Source organism: Ostrinia nubilalis, chromosome 1 (genome assembly GCF_963855985.1).
Source record: "Ostrinia nubilalis chromosome 1, ilOstNubi1.1, whole genome shotgun sequence".
Taxonomy (NCBI): domain Eukaryota; kingdom Metazoa; phylum Arthropoda; class Insecta; order Lepidoptera; family Crambidae; genus Ostrinia; species Ostrinia nubilalis.
In genome coordinates this window covers 6,996,280-7,011,010 of record NC_087088.1, presented here as the reverse complement: position 1 = coordinate 7,011,010, position 14,731 = coordinate 6,996,280, and the positions used below count along the sequence as shown (strand labels likewise).

General features: G+C 38.2%; 2 protein-coding genes across 8 annotated transcripts in view; one reads left to right on the top strand and one right to left on the bottom strand.

Annotated features, from left to right (window-relative positions):
- LOC135088130 (very low-density lipoprotein receptor) overlaps positions 1-14,731 on the top strand; it is a 278,825-nt gene that overhangs the window by 253,397 nt on the left and 10,697 nt on the right. For all 7 annotated transcript variants that reach the window (XM_063983043.1, XM_063983037.1, XM_063983023.1 and 4 more), the window contains exons 5-12: positions 200-426; positions 965-1,232; positions 2,466-2,717; positions 5,060-5,360; positions 5,777-5,995; positions 10,802-10,946; positions 12,680-12,889; positions 13,662-13,860. In XM_063983043.1, coding sequence (XP_063839113.1) covers positions 200-426; positions 965-1,232; positions 2,466-2,717; positions 5,060-5,360; positions 5,777-5,995; positions 10,802-10,946; positions 12,680-12,889; positions 13,662-13,860 — 1,821 coding nt within the window. The remainder of the gene's footprint in view (positions 1-199; positions 427-964; positions 1,233-2,465; positions 2,718-5,059; positions 5,361-5,776; positions 5,996-10,801; positions 10,947-12,679; positions 12,890-13,661; positions 13,861-14,731) is intronic.
- The window catches only part of LOC135088170 (queuine tRNA-ribosyltransferase accessory subunit 2), a 31,902-nt gene continuing 28,053 nt past the window's right edge, over positions 10,883-14,731 (bottom strand). The window contains exon 8 of the mRNA XM_063983070.1: positions 10,883-10,966. Coding sequence (XP_063839140.1) covers positions 10,952-10,966 — 15 coding nt within the window. The 3' untranslated portion in view covers positions 10,883-10,951. The remainder of the gene's footprint in view (positions 10,967-14,731) is intronic.

Below are 14,731 nucleotides of genomic sequence, written 5' to 3'. Positions count from 1 at the left end.
TCAAGTGAGTACCTAAACTTTGTTGTTACTTTATTGATTTTCCTTTGTTTTTATAGAGTTCTTTTTGATCTTCTTCTTTTTTATAGTTCTTTTTTCTATTTTGTGAATCCTTTTAAATTAATCTTCTTAAATTTGTTTCTACTTTTGTAGTATTTTCTTTTTTGTGAATCGAATCTCACATTCAATTTCAAATAACCAGATGAGACGTGCCGCTCGGACGAGTTCACATGCGGGAATGGCAAGTGCATCCAGCAGCGGTGGGTTTGCGACGGCGACGACGACTGTGGCGATGACAGCGACGAAGCCAAATGTCCGGCGCCGACTTGCCAGCCGACAACACACTTCTCATGCGAAGACGGGCATTGCATTTCGGCGTGGTGGCGGTGCGACGGCGATATAGACTGTCCCGATGCCAGCGACGAAAAGGTGGGTGATGAAATTACAAGTTACGTAGTTCAGCGACGATAGTGACGAGGCTAAGTGTCCGACACCGACTTGACCCATATCTACTTGGAGTACGAGTCTACGCCCAAAATGAGCATAGTCCGTAACGAAAGACCGACTTTTTGACTATGTACTTTTGTACAATGCAACTCAAAAAGGAGTTGAGTTGCATTGTACTCAAATTAGAAATGTTACCTATAAAATAAATGAAAAACGTTATTTGTTGTGTTTCGTATTACGAAAAAAGCAGTCCCAGTTTCACAAATTGCTGCAGGCGATTTCGTGTTTGAGCCCTGAATATTTTTTGTTAGTACTATCAATATTGAACATGTGACATTATTCGATAAAAGTCTACATCAGAGGCTGCCGTTTGAAATGGAAAAACGTTAGTGTACAAAAAATGTTTTGCAATCGTCCAAAACTTTCCGTTCAATCAGCGAAAATATTGAAAATACTTCACTAGTTTTACCAGTTTTACGCAATCGTGTCACAAAATGTATTTTACGCTACTTAATTCCAGGGTTGCGCGACCACACCGAAAGTGACATCACCATGCATATCATCTGAATTCGAGTGCAAGGACCGCATGACGTGCGTCCACAAGGCCTGGGTGTGCGACGGAGACCGGGACTGCCCGGACGGAGGTGACGAGGCTCCCGAGATATGCAGAGGGAACATCACGTGCAGACCAGACCAGTTCCAGTGCAAGGACCACAGCTGTATACCTGGTGCGCTGTACTGCAACGGCGATAAGGACTGCCCGGATGGCAGCGATGAGTTTAACTGCAGTAAGTACATTTTTGCGACTTTGATTGACATGATTTTAAGTAGCGATTACTGGCCGGAAAACATACTATTTGCAATCTTAAAGGTATGATTTTAGTGACGCGACTAACATGAGCTTTTGGAGTTTACATAATATTACCTAAGCTCTTTTCAGTTTTGGACATTGTTGTTGTTATAATAAAATTAGAAGAACTAACCTTCAAAAATGTTTCTGTTTGTGGCGCCAGGGACCATTAGGCCCAGAACAGACGGTGAAACGCAACTGCAACGAAACTGCAACTGCTAGTTACTTTTGAGTTGCATCTAAGTTTCTGCCATAGCGTCCGTTGAGAGACCACATATGACGCGACCAGTTTGAAACTTTCAGTTTCAGTTTCATTCATAAGAATCATCAGAAAGTTGCAGTTTCGTTGCAGTTGCGTTTCACCGTCTGTTCTGGGCCTTACTTACACGTCAATCAGATTTTAATGAACACCTGCAAATTAATGTGAATTTTTCTTTATCTAAAATATCTTAATCGCCAGCTGAATTCAGCTGATGATTGACCGATTGGATTAATTTATTCATTTCCCTCGATAAGCTGTCTCTACAATGATTCATAGATACGTAAAACTATTATGATGTGATTAGCCGAATCACATCAGCTTAGTCAATAAATGTTTTTCTTTTATAATCGGCGTGACTTAGCTTATTTGAATTTTTCTGATTGCTAATTGCTTTAATCGACAATTATGATTACCAAATTTTCAATTACTAACAACAACACCTGCACATTTATATATTATCTATGACACTGATTTTATAATCTTAAATACAATTACATGGGTATTTTCGTCAAGTAATAGGTAACAACTGTTTCTTCCACTTACATGGGTATTTTGTTTTCGATAATATTTTAGGTTTTTTAAGTGACGCAGTAAAAGTTGCAGCTACTTACTTAGGTAGACTTTACTCTAGTAACTCCTAACTTCAGGCTAGTATTATATTATCTGTGCTTCAGGGTATATTATAGACATAATGGATCGACATAATGTTTTGTATAAATTGTTTATATTCTAGCCGACTGTATCTTTACTTCATTCTGTACGTACATACTATTCAATTATTATCCCCAAAATGCAAAGGAACGTCTCCTAAAACGATTACCTGTAACAACAACACACCTTTTCTTACAACTCTACCTAAAAACCCCAACAGAAACAAACGCAACTTCACTTCCTCATTATTCTTTACAGCGCGCCCGAAACCAGTTTGCGACAAGAAAACGGAGTTCGACTGCGGCGAAGGCATGTGCATCCCACTGTCCAAAGTTTGCGACAAGAAACCAGACTGTCCCAACTTCGAGGATGAGCCGCGGGACAAATGCGGCGAGAATGAATGTGAGAAGAACAACGGAGGATGCACACAGAGATGCGTGGACACCCCAGTCGGGTACTACTGTGACTGTGATAAGGGTTACAAGCTGACGGATAATAGGACTTGTGAAGGTATGTTGTTTGCACTACTCATCATCACCAATACTCAATATCAATAGGTTTTAATTATTCCTAATGGAATGAACATTTTGGGCCTAATAATCCAACTTAAAAAGATCGTGCACTACTTAGGTGTGAGTGTGCCGCATTTCAATTATTTATTTTTATTTTACAGTAGACCAAGTAAATTAGCAAATTCGCTAATATTATTTTGGCTTATTTTCGGCTTTCCAAAAAACCCTACATCTTTTCCGAAAAACCTTGTAAAACTCCACGTAAATAAGTTCGGAGATCACCCAAATAAACAAAAAACAGAAATTTTCATTTTTATTCAATTTTTAACACCATAGGTATGTTAAATTTTATACAGTGTGTCCGGAAAAGTAGTGATCAAGGGCGTAGTGATAGGGACAAATTGAATACAAGAAAAACCAGGTCGTGAAAGTATGTATTATTTGTATATGTTATTAGTATTTGAGTTATTCTGCAAAACGAATGTAGAATTAGTCTACGTCTATTAGATCCGACGTTATTGTTGAACAAAGGTACCCCTTCCCACTTAACTTAACCTAACCCGGACACACTATATAAAAACACAAAAGAATATCAAGCGAGCAAAAAAGAAAAAAAAACAAACAAGGATAGTAAAAAACAAAAAAAATCCTAGTTACACGTGTAACACTCGTCCTTCAGTTAGCGGCATATTTTGTGGTTAGAGCCTTTTTTCATTCGGCTGTAACATTTTCATGAATAAAATGTCTAGACATGATTAAGTTGTCTAATCTGTATTACCGTCGCAATTTTATTAAGTGCCTCTTTATGTTTAAGTCTAAGGAAAGATTTGAGATTGGAATATTTCAAGGCACATTCTGGTTAGTTTATTTCTCACCACTTTTTACCTTTAGAATACTAGACAGAAACAAAAAAAAGACAAAGATACCAGTGCTTAAAAGAAGGCTAAGTTTACCTTCTATTCATAGTATGTTTTTAACGTAACACTTAAGTTGAGTTTAGGTCTAAAACTGTTATAAATATGAGAATTGAAAACATGAACATTAGTAATATCTACCCCTTCCACAAAAATGCAACAAAACGTAACTTTGTTCGTCTAAAAGTTAATATAAATATTTTTTGCTTAGGTACAAATCTTACAACACCCACTACAAAGCCACAAAACACGGTCAAATTCGAATGTTCTAGTCACTTTGTATTAGCGATAAGCATAAAAACATCAATAGACAAAATGCAAGCAAAACTTTACGTATATTGTATGTCTGACGCAATCATCATCTAAGTAAACAGGTATATACCACAAAGAGTGCGTGTCTTATCTTGCATAAACCCAAAACAGTGTCCTTTCAAATCCGAAGTTACCGGATTGTCACTTTATATTGGCGATAAGCCGAAATCACCCTTTATGCTTCGCAAAACACAGTTGGGTTATTCACCGCGATCCGCCGCTAAGCGACGCACATTTCAATATCATATTCGCACTTACGAACCCCTTTAGACACTTGATCTTTTACTTAGATTTCCCAAAGGATTGTCCCGGGATTCGCCCAAATGTGTGAAGTCTTGTAGTCTCATTTCACAAATCCCCGCCGTTATCTGTGTATAAGAGTAATAGCGGTTATCGCTCATACATAACCTTTACGCTTTCTCTGTTACGAAAATTGTTATCATTTTCCTCTTAGGTATTTATTTTTGCTGTAGCACTAATAAATATTTTATAACAATAATGTAACGTAATTGCATCTAATTTAACGTTCAATCTTTGAAATTAATCGCAACCGTTTAGGGTAAATTGTTTACGATATGAGGATCCTTTCCTTCCTTAAAATTATACTGCTGCGTAATGATTATACAAATAGTCACCTCATTTCCATTTTATAATAGGGTAACATTAAGTGTCGAGTTTACACCCTTTGTTGTTCAAGGGTCGAGCAAATATAAATGCAAGACAATGATTTCTTTGCTTGCTTTAGTACGTGATGTTATGTACATACGTACCTACGTATATTTAATCAGTTTAATGCATATCAGTTTAAAATACGATTTAGGTTTTAGAACGATTTTTTTAAGTTATTTCAATATTGTCGTTAACAAACCATTATCCCTGTTGTATTTACCCTTCCAAAGTAAGCTAAATATACGCTTTTGTGTAGTAGATTAACCACAATAGTCCTGTGGTCGACTCGCTTTCCTCAAATTACAAATCACCTACACATAATTGTTTTGAATCAAATCTTTGGTGTGGTTTAGAGGCCCTTTGGCTTTGGTTTATAATAGAGGACGCCTAATTTGGCTAAACCTCATAAACTCCTAGATTTATTGAATCATTTTCTTTTTTGCAGACATCGACGAATGCGCAGACCCCGGAGCGTGCTCCCAAATGTGTATCAACGAGAAGGGCACATTCAAATGCGAGTGCCACGCAGGGTACGCCCGTGACCCCCGCGACAGAACCCGCTGCAAGGCGACCGAAGGCCACCCATCACTGCTCTTCGCCAGACGCTTCGATATTCGCAAGATCAGTTTGGACCACCACGAAATGGTTGCTATAGTCAACGACACAAAATCGGCGACTGCGCTTGATTACGTGTTCAGAACGGGAATGATATTCTGGAGCGATGTCACGGATGAAAAGATTTACAAGTGAGTGCAAAATTTTAAATAATTATTTAGTCAGAATATTGCAATTCCGAGGCATCAAGAAACGCTTCTACGAAGGTGTGATGCTTGGGATTAGTGGAAATCTTGAAGTTTGTTTCCACGTTGAACCGTTACGAAAATGTCATAAGTAATGTGCCATAAAAATGGTTCTACCTAGACACAGACTACTATCAATATATTAATTAAAACATTCGTAGAATATTATAATGGAATTGTACACATTTTCTATTTCTTTTTTAAATTCATTTATTTATTCATAATTTATTTACACATGTAAATACTTAAGTGCTTAACTGATGATAGGATGAGATCACTTACCTACCTAGACAGTTCTATTCTGATTAAGACGTACTTCTTATCTTACTCACTACAACGAAATTAAAAACCTTTACTTTTAGGGCGCCAATCGACGAAGGCACGCAACGAACGGTGGTCATCGGAGACCAGCTCATCACCTCCGACGGGCTGGCAGTGGACTGGATATACAACCACCTGTACTGGACTGACACCGGGAAGAACCACATCGAGCTGTCGGACCTGCAAGGGAACATGAGGAAGATCCTGATCAGGGACAAACTGGAGGAGCCGAGGGCGATCGCTTTGAATCCGCTTGATGGGTAAGAAAACGTATCTACAGTATCAAGCTAAACTGCGAGCTTTTAGGCACGGTTTTCACCAAAGCTGAGCGGAGCAGATAAGTTTTTTGAATAATCAATCAGATTTAATTATTTGCACATCTCCACTCTGCTCCGCTTCGGTGGAAATATATCGAGCGGAGAAGTGTCTAGTACACTTGTTTTTCTATAGAATTTGACGGCGGCGCGGCGCGGTGGAGAAGAGGGAAGCGGTGCGGAGATGTGCGGAGCAATGCGGTGTTTCATAGAGTCTGACAGCTCACAAATCTCCTCTCGCCTCCGCACCGCTCCGCACTTCTCCGCTCCGCTTTGGTGGAAATTGCTTAGCCGCACATCTCTCGTCTCCGTCTTGCTGAACACCGGGCCTAAGAGCTTGCAACATAAATGTATAGTCTGATGTGCTGTCATCAGGACTTAAAGACGAAGAGACGTTAAGCTAAGTACTGCCACTTTTTATGAACAAATTTTATGTACAGACGACGGCATATCGGGCTAAATGTGGCATCTTTAGAAATTGTATTAAATGCTATTTTGAAACAAAACTGGAGTCTTCCGACTTAGCCCATTTTAAGCTTGATCCACAGGCCAAAACGCTGGGTTGAATTTGTAAATATTTTTCTTTTTCTAGGATTATAGAGTAGATTTTTGTTGATTTAGTGTTTCATTTATTAATAAAACATTAAAAGTGGGTCCAGTTGCTGGAAGAAAAAATATTAAAAATTTCGAACTGGCAACTTGGCCTGTGTACCCCCACGGGGTAAAACTAAGTAGGCCAAGTCGCTGGAAGACTCCAAAACTGTAAAGTATGTTGTCAACTGTACCTACTACTTTATAGTCAATGAATAGGTAACCTTAAAAACAATGCAAGGAAGTTGTAAGCTAGATGCATTGTCAATTTGGTACTGGTGAGTTCAGAAGTTTTCAATAAATATAAGAAGGTTATTCGTAATATGTGGAAAGAGCATTTTAATCAAAGGTCTTGTGAAAAAGGAACATGGTACAAAACGCTACAGTCAGAACCTCCTCGGGTGCCCTGGTTTGCCAATACTTGTTTTGATAGATTACATACAATAACTGCTCATAGGCTTCGATCTGGCCACATTCCACTTAATAAATTTAAATATCTAATGAAAGTTACAGACACCCCGAACTGTGAAATATGCGGTGTAATAGATGATGTGTTTCACTTGTTGATGGAGTGTGACCGGAATCGGCACCTTAGAGACACTGTGTATAGTATTCTCAATGTTAACAAACACGATGTTGGTTTATTGTCTAACTTCCTAGCAGAGCCGTCATCAGAGGCAGCCAGAGTAGTGATAAACTTTGCTATTTCTAGTCTTAAGTTGATTTAGATACTAAGTTTTTTGTTATGATGGAGCTGACATGTTCGACTGTATCGATCTAAGCTCCTAAATAAAATAAAGAGAAAAAAAAAAAAAAAAAAAAAAAAAAGTTTAGGCTTCTTTCCACGAGCGGCTCATAGCCAACGGCAGTGGCAACGGCAGCTGTCGACAGCTAAAACTTTTTAACCGCCTCTGTGGTCTAGTGGTAAGACCACCTGCTTCAGATGCAGAGGTCCCGGGTTCGATTCCCAGTGGGGGCAGATTCTTCTGTTCGGTTTAGTTGGTGGTAGAGCTTGCTATAAGTCCGCCTGGCTAGCTACCACCATCTTACCTAAGTCTGTCGCCATAACAAGAATGTTAACACCATTGTTGTGTTCCGGCAGTTAGAGGTAAGATAGCCAGTTCCTTCGTGGTTGAGGATTCCGAGTGAATCTCGCTTCCACCTGATCATCACTTACCATCAGGTGAGATACAGGCCAAGAGCTTCCTCGTTGTGGATAAAAAAAGTCGCCAAAAGGTGGCGACAACTGGCGTTGCCACTGCCGTCGGCTATGAGCCGCTCGTGTATAAGATCACTTAGGCCCAGAACAGACGGTGAAACGTAACTGCAACGAAACTGCAACTTTGTGATGATTCTGATGAATGAAACTGAAACTGAAAGTTTCAAACTGGTCGCGTCATGTGTGGTCTCTCAACGGACGCTATGGCAGAAACTTAGATGCAACTCAAAAGTAACTAGCAGTTGCAGTTTTGTTGCAGTTGCGTTTCACCGTCTGTTCTGGGCCTTACGGCCGAATACTGAAACACTACTCAAATCTGTCACTCAGCTGACGGGCTCCTAAATTTAAGTATCCTTCAATTTTAAATGGTATTCTCAAACGCCACTCAACGGATTTGAAGCCGTGATCAGCTAAGCAGCTCTCAAATGTTTACCTACTGGCAACATTTACCAAAAAAAGTATGTTTTCATTTACACAAATGATAACTTTACGTTTTTTATCCATTACACGCAGCATCGTTTGGTTATGTATTGTCTTTTATGGAAATATACTCAATCAACTTAACATAGAACAGTTTATTTTTAGTTTCTATTATATTTATAAATCTCGTTTTATCATATAAAAAAATTAATGCTTGCATTTTTATTTAATTAAAAAAATAATTTTAAAGGTGATACTTTTTATTGTTGAAATCTATTAAGGCCCGGTTTTTTGATTCTTAGTTAAAATAACCAATGGTCAAATTTGACAGATGTCAAATGACAAGTGGTTAAATATCAGAAAAAAATGTTTTTCGAACAGTGGTTAGCTTGACTTTTAGTACATTTTTTAACTATTAGATAACATTTTGTTAATATTTAACCATTAGTAGCAAAATTTAACAATTTGTTATTTTAACTATGAATCAAAAAACTGGGCCTTAGTGGCGATCGTGGACCGAAACGTAACCACAATTGACATTTATCATTGTTGACAGAGCATCAAATTGACAAATCAACAACTCTTGGAAATGCTGCTACTTATGCGATGTCCCCTTATTCCTCAGAAATAGACATGTTTATGTATTGCGGTTTCATAGCAGCTATTTTGGTTGTTACTTCGTGCACTATACGATGCACAGTTGGTTGTTAGATGTGGAAGATATCACCTAGTACACGTTCATAACTTCCCGTTGCGTAGAACAGTAGGGTTATAATAAGTATTTGGTCCACTGGTTGTATGGCGTTTGGTGAGGGGTTTCAAAGAGCTTCCAAATTATGAATCCAGAAACAACACCGCTTCTTTAGAGACGCGGAACCTCGCTCGGAATTGCATGTCATTATAATAATATTTTTCAATAGCGTTCAGCCTTATTGCGTTCCTGCGATTAGATCTAGGTATTTCCTCAAGGCTCGAAAGAAATGATAACGATGACACACATTATTTACCACTATTTAGGTCGATTTAGGTATAAGAATAGGATTTAAGATACCGGGCAAGCACTCTCAAATTTAACAGCTGCTTAAGACGATTTGACAGTTGTTTGAGTAATGCTTAGCGTTGAATGGCGTTTCAGTATGCGAAAATTCATTTGAGTGGCGTTTAAGTGCAACTTAATTTGAGAGGTGCTTACAAATTGAGAACTGCTCAGATATTGTTTTGAGTATGCGAAATGTAAGTTTAGGAGCTGCTTAACTATTTGAGAAGCCGTCAAATATTTAAATGGCGTTTCAGTATTCGGCCGTTAGAGTCATTTAAAACAGATCTTAAGCTTTTGTATCCTAAATACGGATCGGAACGTTTCAAGCTTGAGATTATTGTACTTTTCCCCCTTTGGGATTCCCATCTTCACAGGATATGAGACAAAGTTAACAAACACAGAAATGACCGAGGCATCATTGTTTTTAAACAGACAGGAAATAAGTTACATCTCGTGTAAATGAAATGTCTGCATGTGCGTTCATTTGCGTAAATACTGAAGAATATATTGTACACAATGACTTGCTTATTATTGTTTTTTGGGACGACACGTTATGTTAATGTGCAAATATCCTGAAAATCAGATATCGTAAACTTAAAAAGAAGACATCATAATGCTATGCAGACGCATATAACAGACGAAAATTCTACCTACAAAAACTAATGATGATGACATAAACAACGAAATAATTATTGTTTTAAAATGATTAGAAAACAACATCATACACATAATTTACGATAGTATGAACGTTATTATGATATTTTCAAATTATTATGAAAATGTACGCAACATTTGCGTCATTACAACCACTAACATAAGATTGTGCGAGAAAAATCTGAGAAATACTATGCTATCCATAGTTATATCGTAGGCTCGTCGTAGCAACAATTCCGTATAGTATTTAATTTGAAAAAAGATTTTAAGCTTTCACGTTCCATTTCAATTAAAATAGAGAAACACTGGTCACGGCTTGACGTTTTGGCTGTATTACTACAGCCGTGGTCACAAGCAGCTGTGAGTACTACACTGATGTAAGGCCCGGTTTCCACCAAGGCGGAGGGTGTTTTGAATGACCAATCAGATTTCAGTATTTACACTTTTTTTCTCCGCTCCGCACAATTCCGCTCCGCGCCGCACCGCCGCACAGTAGTTTGATTTTAAAAAAAGGTGGACATACGATCGAAAGTCCGACACTTCTCTGCTCCGCCTTGGTGGAAGGGCCTAAGGGCCCTCGCCCACGGCGACTTTTTCTACTAACGCGCGTTAGTCGCATTTGCAACGCACTACAGAAGTGATTATGCCAACGCGCTACTAGCGCAGCGCGGCTACATGGCTACAAAAAGTCGCCGTGGACGAGGGCCCTAACTCGTATAAAAATGTCGCGTAGAGATCCGTGTTTCTCTATTTTAATAATTTTGATCCGTGTTTCTTTATATTAATAATTTTATTTGATTCTCGCCTTACTAGTCTGCTTCTTCCTCAGATGGATGTACTGGACCGACTGGGGCCAGGTGCCGAAGATCGAGCGTGCCGGTATGGACGGGTCTCACAGGCAAACCATCGTGTCGTACGACGTGAAGTGGCCCAACGGACTCACGTTGGATCTCGTGCGAAAACGCGTATACTGGGTACGTTATATGACTGGATTCTGAAAAAAAATGGTAGACTTCATCAACGCTAAAAGGCAGAGAATATGGCGATCTCTTACTAAAACACTATGCAGACTTAGTCGGCCAATGGTTGAGTCGGCTTCTAATTTGTATGAGGAATCGGCCGATACCAAATCAATGTAATGTGCGCACTTCCATACTGTTCATACTAAATAACATCCCGAATTCCCGACCAAACTATCGACCGATAAAAATTCTGCAGTCTTTGCTTAGGTATAGATCATGACACGCAGCTCGCTAATGCTTAGTGGATCGCAAAGATCGGATACTGCCCGGTATCATACAGAGGACTTATTTCTATAATGTAATTTAGTTTGTGGTACCTAATAATTCCCCATACAACTCTTGGTCTGTCAAAAAACTACTCACCTATTTGAGGTTCTTACTTATCAGCCAAAAAACCCCAAAATAACACGTGTAAAAATATAAAAAAATTTAAGAAGTACCTACGTCAATGTTATCCACGCCATACTATCTCAACAAACCAAGATAGCGTGATTGATATTAGCTTAATTTGGTATTAATTAAAATACCCGCGGAAGTAATCGTCTTATCTCGTGTCTTCTATCGAAAACTTTCGACTATAATACGGCATGATGGATATTATATCAGACACGTAAAACAATTAGCTGATACCGCACGGTACATTCCGTATCCTTGGAATTTTACTACAACTTGTGCGCAGATGGTTTGTTTACATTTTTTTTATGATAGTAAACAAGCTCGTGACAAACCAGCTTTGGCAGAGAAAAAACGGCTTTATGGCCTACCATAAGTACTAACTAATACCTACTTGTTACATACGTCAGTAGTTATTGACAATTGAAAAGGCGGTAGTTCATCACGGTCATGGACGTCTTTAACTGATAAATTAGTAAAGGCGTCCGTTGTACATATAAAAAACTAAGTAACATTAAGGCTGAGTTGCACCACCTAACTTTGACCGTAACTATTAAGTTATCCGGTGTTTTTTGTATGGAATTTGGCAGATTTTTGACGTTTGTTAAAGTCAAAGTAAGATGGTGCACCACAGCCTTAGTCCTTCAAAAACAAAACACGATTTCCACACAAAAGTTATCAATTAATGCAAATAAACGCAAGCGTAGTTAATGCAGTCTCATGCGACTAAGTCTATGAGATCATTTAGGTATGTACTACAGAGACAGAGGATAAGTACTGACAGACAGCGTGTGATACGAGAATGTCAATGCTCTACATCATGTATTACTATAATAAATTCTTAAACGACAAGTCCTTTAACATGTAAATACAAATTATAAATAAGGAAGAGCATGAATTTTCATTTTCATTACTATTCATCAACGGAACCCCGTGGAAATCTATGATAGATTATGACGACGAGTATGACTCTTTTGTTTTTATGGTTTTACCAGTTAGATCGCACATCGACTATGACGCAACCTGCAATCAAAGGGGGCGTAAAGTAGATAGAAACTATACCTACCTACAAAACATATACGTAATTCCTAATTAAACATAACTGCGATTTCCGGGTTTATTCACTAATTTTATCAAAAGCAAACAAATTATTTTGTTAAAATTAGGTCACCGTAACTCACACGCGTCAATCTCAGTTCATCATAAAATACAAGTTTAAACGATCTCAAGGTTGTAAATTGCGTACACATTTTGACATTAATGTATAATAAATCATGCATTGCTTCCTCTAGGTGGATGCTAAAATGAACACAATATCATCGTGCAACTACGACGGGGCAGCGCGCCGGGTTATTCTGTATTCGACAGATGTGCTTCGCCACCCCTTCTCTATCACCACATTTGAAGATTGGGTGTACTGGACCGACTGGGACAAGACCGCCGTGTACCGAGCCAACAAGTTCAACGGGAAAGATGTGGAGGCAATCACTTCTACTCACACGGTAAGCTAAATGGTTGTTATTCGAAGATAAATAAGAGAAGATTCTTTGGCACCGAAAAATATTAAATAAAAAAATATCTATAAAAGCCAAAGGTAACTGACTGACTGACTCACCACGAAATCTCAGAAACTACAAGTGCAGAGTCTCAAATTTTGCATGGGGGTTCTTTTTAGAACGTAGATGCTCACTAAGACGGGGTTTTTCAAAATTCAACCCCTAAGGGGAGAAAACGTGGTCCACGCGTACGAAGTCCCGGCGGCCGCTAGTTATAAATAAACATGCAATATTATTAAAAGCAATATTGGTTATGTAACTCTTGGATATTTCTAAAACAAATGCAAAACAGGTATTAATTAACAGACTAATAAACCTTCACCGTCACCTTGTAACAACAAGGTGAGGGTCGCCGGGACAACATACTATCAAAATGCCGTTTTAGAGCTTTATGCCCATAAGTGTACCTATTTTGTTCTGATCTTACAAACATAACCATTTGTCAATTTTACAAACAAATGATTCTGAAATATCTAATGACCCTAGTGATTTCAGGAAGCGTAGCTTTGATTGTCGAAGTGAAATATCACCTCGTCAAGCTTTGCTTAGTTTGGAATTGGATATCAGTCTGATTTATGATAAGTATTTATTAGGATAGATTTTCTGAAAATTACCAGATAAAATACTTGATAATTTATGTTAACGTAGTACCTATTTCCTTCGGCCGTGCGTCCACTAAAATTGGAACTATTGATTTATTTATAATTTTTCTTGACAGCTCCAAAACCCGATGGTCATCCACGTGTACCACCCGTACCGTCAACCAGACGGTGTTAACCACTGCGCAGCCGTCAACGGGCACTGCTCGCATCTCTGCCTTCCCGCTCCCAGGATAGGCCCGCACTCGCCTAAAGTCTCCTGCGCATGCCCCAATGGCCTCAGGCTGTTACCCGACAACCAGATGTGCGCCGAAGACAGTAAGTACAATTTTCATTGGCATAATTTGAAATTCTCTTTTTCTGCTGTAGGTAGTTGATGAGACCAAATGTCAATGTCTTATATCAAACGACGTCTCTTCCTTGACGTAATTTTGACAAGACAATGAAAATCGAAAATCATACAAAGATGCATCAAAGCAGGAAAAGTCATTTAGTTATCCTACTTCTTTATTAATATTAATTTGTATAATTTTATTTCATTGAACTTGCTCGTGTATTCAACCATGACGTCAAGTCAAATTACGTTTAATCTGAAAAATCGTTTTTCAGGTTTTGTGCTATCTCTAAAATTGTTTAAGGGCTATTTTTATCTCTAATAGTTAAAAAATACCGTTTATCTTCTGTCAAAAATTGTCAAATAACATCAATAGTCCGGGGTGTGTACTATCACTAAAGTGGCAAAGGATGAAGTGAATCTGTATTACTACATTAGGTTCGTTGGTTGGATTAATTTTTAAAGTCAAGTGGAAAATTTGCAAGGAATTATATTAAGCTACTATGATTTATGTCCCATGAAAATATCATTGGGGCCATAAAGGTACTAGAACGTCTAAAAATATCAAATGAAGCGAAAAAAAGCATGCAAAACAATTTGCTACAACGAGTCGATTGAACAAAGTGATTGGGGCTATGCGTAGCAATTCATTAGTATGGTGTTGACATAAGGAATTCATTTACGTCAAAATTTTAATACGTCAGTGAAACAAAACAATAACTTTTTAAGGCGTATATTTTGTAACTAAAAAAAATTTAAAACAGTTTATTTGCGAGAAAAACATCAAGTACTCTTGCAAACTGTGTGCATTTAACCCTATGAATCGTGTAAAATGTTAATCTTTGTTTAAAACTT